The sequence below is a fragment of the Sitophilus oryzae genome, unplaced genomic scaffold (genome assembly GCF_002938485.1).
Source record: "Sitophilus oryzae breed Bouriz unplaced genomic scaffold, Soryzae_2.0 scaffold_494_pilon_pilon, whole genome shotgun sequence".
NCBI lineage: Eukaryota > Metazoa > Arthropoda > Insecta > Coleoptera > Curculionidae > Sitophilus > Sitophilus oryzae.
This window is the reverse complement of record NW_022147078.1, coordinates 1,849,076-1,855,346: the sequence shown is the minus strand read 5'-3', so window position 1 is coordinate 1,855,346 and position 6,271 is coordinate 1,849,076. Positions and strand designations below refer to the sequence as shown.

The window sequence follows — 6,271 nt, the reverse complement described above, 5'->3', positions numbered from 1 at the left end:
TGCCATATCTTTCTCAAAATTTTCCAAGCTTTATTTTCCTTACAAAAAAAAAATTGTTTTCATATAATATGACAATACATATTGTCTAAAAAGTTGTTTTTTATTTATAACCATAATCTTTGTTTGCATTGACCTCCCAGAAGTTATATAACAATATCTGAGCGATATACATTAAAAAAATGCATAAATTACCCCTTCGTACCATACGCTTGAAAAAAGGTGTCATAGTAACCTTTGCAATAAGAAATTTTCGTCCATTGTCATTTCACGGGATACTGTGACGTTTTTTTTTATAAAATAATTACCATCAAATAATTGTTCAGGTATTGTTATAATTAATATATTAGCTTTGCCAATAAACATATATAACAAAAAGAAGCAATATTTTTCTTGTATTATATAAAATTTTCTCAGAAAAAAAGCTTGATTTCAAGTTTGTTTTTAACAATTTGAAATGTTTTTAAAAAACGAGCTCTCATAGGGAGAGTGGTATTATTTTAGATTAATTTTTTTCATGACAAGAAGAATATTCAAAATAGTTTCTAGCCAATTTTATCCCTGTACTATATGTATTAATTTTTGGATTTTTTTCTTTAAAATTAAGAGAAAAAAAGTTGTTTTAAATGTACTTCTTGTCATGATATACCTAGGTACCGTATGATCGAAAAAAAAACGGCGTCCAGTTGGCTGAGAAATTACAGCGATCTTCGTTTCATAGCCATCCCTGACGCCGTTTTTTTTTCGATCATACCGTAGTAAATATTTATTATTGCCTCAGAATAGTTTTATTTTAAGTAATAATATTTAAAGTCTGAATGAAACATGTATATAGTTAAAAATAAACAAGTTCCTTATTAAGAATGAAATAAAGAAGTTATCGAATATTTTTTTTGGAAAAAATCAAGGTCGCTTCTTTGTAGGTAATGTATTGTTTCTTTATTTGTAATTTATATATAGTGGTCATTGGAATTTCAGTCATTAAAATTATTATATTAAAATGATTTAGTTTTATTTCTATCTAATAGCGCTAATATTAATATAATACATACAAAATCCTTCCACATCTCAAATATAATAACCAAAGTATACATTACTTCAGTTATACTTACGAAACATCAAATAATATGTACACAAAATTGATGTATAAATTAATAATACTTATATCCCCCTAAATATACATAGTCAAAGGACTCTGATATCCTCAAAGTTAAAAAGAAATAGGTATATAAAGTATACTCAGTCAGTTTTCAGCCGTTTGACTGATAATTGTTCACTTCCTTGCGAGTTCGAATCATCCGAGAATGTCATGTGAGTCGATGAAAAATCTGTCGGACCCTGTGAGTCGCTCACAGTTGAAAAACCTACAAAAGGACCGTTTAAACCAAATAAAAAGAATCCTAGGCTTATAGAACTCACAAGTATTGGAGTCTTCAGCTAAACTGAAGTTGGAATTCGAATTTGAGGTGTCTAAAGCCGGCGCAGTTAGACCTTTCCGTGCAAAATTCTCCTTATTCTCTCGGTGTTTAATTTTTTTGGTTTCGCTGCTCGTTACCGGAACCCATTTGTATATTTTCATGGTCGTGTCGCCTATTGTTACCCATTTTTTCTCCCTAAAGAGATAGAAACTGTATAATACAGTTTAAAAACGAAATTTTACCTACCAATGTCTGACTTTATCAATAACGTTCATTACTTTCTTAATATCATCTTTGGCTCTGCTTCGAGTCTCAGCCCTGATAGACCGAGACATGATAATGGCTTTTTTCTATCGAATATACTTAATTTTACGTAATTTATTTCACAAATTTTAAAGAAAAATATATTTAAAATGTAAACATCCACATATCAACTTTCATTTTATAAAATAGTACTGGCTAATGTTCCGCGAGAAGTTTGTTTATTTAGAGTAATTTTCCTGTCTTTAGAATGCAAACAAATACGCTAATTAAATAAATATTAATTAAATTATAAATCTATAATCGTTTACTATCATAAACATTGTAAAATTTGCTATATTTTGGATGTAAACTTAAAATAGAAAATGTTGTAAAAGTCACGTTAGGCGGATTTGTAGTTACGACCACGTTACGACATTTGAAAAAGTTAGGTTAGCTTAAAATTTTACACCAACCTGAAAAAAATAAATACCCATTTTGTCAGCTGTTTTGGTGATCCAGAATTTGGAAAAAGAAGCCATTTTTTTATTGCAAAAAGAATAGTTTATTACGAAATTCTGTTACCGTAAAAAAGATCTAGACGTTGAGATAATTTTAAGGTAAAATACCGTTTAATATTACGTTTTTAAACTATGTATATTTATTTTTTCTTTTTCGCCATCATGTTGGTATAAATGTAATCTGTCTATGTTTGAAATTCCTCGGAAAAATTTTACTATTTTCCTGTGAAAACTGTGGATCTATTAACGAATAAACGATAATTCTTAAGACTAAAATTTAGATAAATATTATTGTAAGGTATTTGTCGGGTTTTCTTTTAGACAGTGTTAGTATTTTTTGTGTTTTTTACGTTTTAATCCAGCATGGCGGATCCGATAGAGTTGCGTGCAAGTGTAAATTCGATTAAACGAGTAGATCCATATGTTAAAAACATTCTGGCCACCGCAACGCAGGTCGCCCTGTACAAATTCAATATCGCCCGCAACGAGTGGGAAAAAACCGACAAGGAAGGCGCCCTATTTCTCTACAGTAGAAATGGGGAGCCGTACCACAGTGTTATGATCCTAAATAGGCTGAATAAAGAGAATTTTATCGAGCCTATTGTAAGAGATTTCGACTATCAGATGCAACTACCTTTCTTACTGTATAGGAATTCTAAAAGTAAAATATTTGGCATCTGGTTTTTTAATAGAGACGAGTGCATACAAGTTGCTGATCTTATCAAGTCCCTCATGGAGAAAACTAACGCGGAGGAAGGGATACATCGCCTGGATAGGCGGCAGAATGGAGTAAGTACTCAACTAATATCAATTTTAGTTAGTTTAACTAAATAAACTCTCCTTTATGCAGCAAGGAAGCATTGACATATTCAGTATGCTGTCCAAAGCGCAGGAAACTTTCAACAAAACCCCAACGAAGCAGGACTCAGTGCCTGTCTCATCAACCCCCAGAGTTCCTGATGTCACATCAAAAAGTGTAATGGACTTTTTTGCAAAGGCCAGCACTAACAACACCACCCAAAAAACACCAGCTAGCAGCGAAAATGTGTTGCATCGACTCATGTCCAATCCAGCACATAGCGTTGAGCATATAGAAAAGCAACAGCGGTCTGTGACGCCTCAAGAGCATTGCTCGGGGATCAGAATAGAAGCAGATGGTACTAATAGGAGGAGTGTACCGATAAATATACCAGGAACCAGTGGAACTCATGTGCCGTTAGATAATTTTGAGGTAAACTTCACAGGTTATGTTGTAATAAAAGACACAGTGGCGTGCATATCTTTGCTGAAGGTTCAGATTTGAAAAAAAAATGCTCTGAATAAAATAAGTTCTTCAAATATGAAATTATGTTACTTTGTAACACACATACATGTTAGTGTGTTATATTTTTATGATTTTTTCTTTCAGATAAACGGTCCTAATGTTTCTCACGTTTCGCCGTCAAATCAGAACGTGTCCTGCTCACCTTTAGCATTTCTGATGCAACAAAACCAGCCTAAAGCCCTTCCTAACGAGTCGTTACAACATTCTGTTAGTATGTTCGATAACAACAACAAAGATAATATCTATAAATTGCTTAAAGGAAAACAGTCTGTAGAGTCACAACAGTCTGATAAATCCGCTAATAATTCGTTGAGTTCCAAAGAGTTGTTGAAGTTTTTCGATAACAGACCTTTGTTGATGACACCCATGATGTTCACCTCGCCTAATGTGTCAAAAGAAAAATCCCCAGCCAAAATGGAGCCTGTTGAAATGTTAACTGAAAAACAACTAGCCCAAGCTTTGATATACCTTTTGAAAAATAATGAAGATTTTATCAAACAAATTCACCAAGCTTATACAAATTCGATTCTGGAAAAAGTGGACAAGTCAAAAGACGCAGGAGATCTATAAAGATATAGTCTTGTAAGTTATTATTTATTTTTATTAATTTTTTGTTTAGTAGCGACGAAAGTTAAATATTTTTCGATGTTAACTTCAACAAGAACTGAACTATAGTGAAATTTTTAAAGATAGTTGTTTTACGTAGTAGGTTCGAATTTTTGTGATAATTGATTTTTATAGACCAAATATAATTTCAAATCATATAAAAAAGCATGTACTGAAATCTCTTGTTTTTTAAGCTTTACATTTTTTGAACCTATTGAAGGCTCAGAGTGATAAATAGTTGAAAAAAACGCTCTGAACAAGATTAGTGTTAAATTTTGAGTATATTACTTTAAAACACATAAACATGATACTGTGTTATATTTTTTTAACCCAATGAAGAATCAGAGTGATAAATATGAAAAAAAAAACACTCTGAACCTTGATTTTTGCATGTAATTCTCAAATAGAGCAAAAATATAATTTCAAATAATATATTTGTACTAAAATATCTTGTTTTGAGCTTTAAATAGGTTTTTCAACTGGCTTTAACTTAACTACGGCTCAGAGTGATAAATAGTTTAAAAGACGCTCTGAACAAAATACTTGGTTTTGAAATTTTGATTATGTTACTTTAGAATATACATAATGTTGTGTATTATATTTTTTTAACTCTAATGAAGAATCAGAGTGACAAATAACAAAAAAAACGCTCTGAACATTGAGTTTTGCTGTTAATTTTCAAATAGCGCAAATATAATAATTTCAAGTAATATATTTAATTTGTACCAAAATATTTTGTTTTGGGCGTTAAATTTTTTTAACCAGTGAAAGCTCAGAGTGGTAAATAATTGAAAAAAAACGCTCTGAACAAAATATTTAATTCTTCTTCTTTGATTATGTTTCTTTATGACACATATACGTGATATTGTGGTATAATTTTTAACTTCAATGAAGAACCACAGTGATAAATAGTGAAAAAAACCACTCTGAACAAACTATTTAGTTGTTCAATTTTGATTATGTTACTTTATAACACATACACGTGATATTTTTTCATGCGTTATTTTTTCGAATTGCGAATCAGAGTGATAAATAGTGAAAAAACGCTCTGAGCAAACTATTTAAAAAAATAGTGTAAAATGCGCTCTGAAAAATATATCTAGTTCTTCAATGCATGATATTATGTTATATTAAGCATTACAATGAAGAATCAGAGTGATAAATAGGGCAAAAAGCACTCTGAACCCAATTTTAGTTGATTAGTTTTGCTTCTAACTGTCAAATGAGTTGGTTAGTATACTGTATAATAATATACATACTGTTGTGTTGTATCAAGCATCATATTGAGATTTTTTAGTACCCAAGCTGTTTTTTTTTTTAATTAAATTTAATTATGTTTGGTCTGTGCTTTAATATAGTCAATCAATATCAGTAAACCTGATAGGTTTCAATTTTTTTATTTAGTTTTGCTACATGACATAGAAGCACTTTAAAATATCTTCTATAATTTTTTTGGGATGTATGTTTTCCTAAAAAAATACATTTTTTTATACTATGTATATATAAAATGTTTTACTATACGTTTTTTGAAGAATATTAAATTAAAAAAACTTATAGGATTCTTAAAAGAAAAAGAAAATTTTCGCGTTTTTTTTTCGACAAATAAATATCAAATAGAAATTAAAAAATCTCTGGTAATATTTAATTAGAATAAATATTTTTATTTTCTTTATGTAAAAAATGTGTGTTTTTAACCGAATCGAGTTTTTTGTTTGTTTGTGTATTGTTTCTAGGTAAAAAAAGATAGGCTGGCTGTGATCATACAGTACAACTGAAAAAAAAACAGATATAAAACCAGTGTTGTCAATTTTAGAGATTTTTACTTAAAATTAGTGGTAAAAATATTAGGTTTTATTCAAATTTGAGACTTAACTTAAAAAAAAAACACCTTTAAATTTAGTTAACTTGGTAGCTCTATTTAAAACAACTAAAACAGCAATTTAGGTTGGTATTAATTTAAGAAACGTCATTCCAGTTGTTTACCAACCTAAAATTTTAACTGTCATGTATTTATACAGACAAATATCTGTTTTTTTTTCAGTTGTACACCGTTTAAACCATTTCTAATTAGATATTACCAGATATTTATTTACTAAACCTTTTATATAGTTTTATACTCTAAATATATTTCGTGTTATGTACACATGTCTATTCTAAATTGTCAA

At 29.7% G+C, this 6,271-nt stretch overlaps 2 protein-coding genes across 2 annotated transcripts; one reads left to right on the top strand and one right to left on the bottom strand.

Annotated features, from left to right (window-relative positions):
- Window positions 1-917: 917 nt before the first annotated feature.
- On the bottom strand, window positions 918-1,883 carry LOC115886723 (B-cell CLL/lymphoma 7 protein family member B). Its single transcript, XM_030905997.1, has 3 exons — window positions 1,662-1,883; window positions 1,417-1,610; window positions 918-1,361 (listed from the first exon to the last, which is right to left on the bottom strand). Exons 1-3 carry the CDS (start codon window positions 1,748-1,750, stop codon window positions 1,237-1,239), a joined length of 408 nt encoding a protein of 135 aa, XP_030761857.1. The 5' UTR covers window positions 1,751-1,883; the 3' UTR covers window positions 918-1,236.
- Window positions 1,884-2,330: 447 nt separating this feature from the next.
- On the top strand, window positions 2,331-6,035 carry LOC115886555 (mRNA-decapping enzyme 1B). The gene is made up of 3 exons (XM_030905777.1): window positions 2,331-2,965; window positions 3,027-3,407; window positions 3,585-6,035. The coding sequence occupies exons 1-3, from the start codon at window positions 2,540-2,542 to the stop codon at window positions 4,068-4,070; spliced, it is 1,293 nt and encodes a 430-aa protein (XP_030761637.1). The 5' UTR covers window positions 2,331-2,539; the 3' UTR covers window positions 4,071-6,035.
- Window positions 6,036-6,271: the final 236 nt, after the last annotated feature.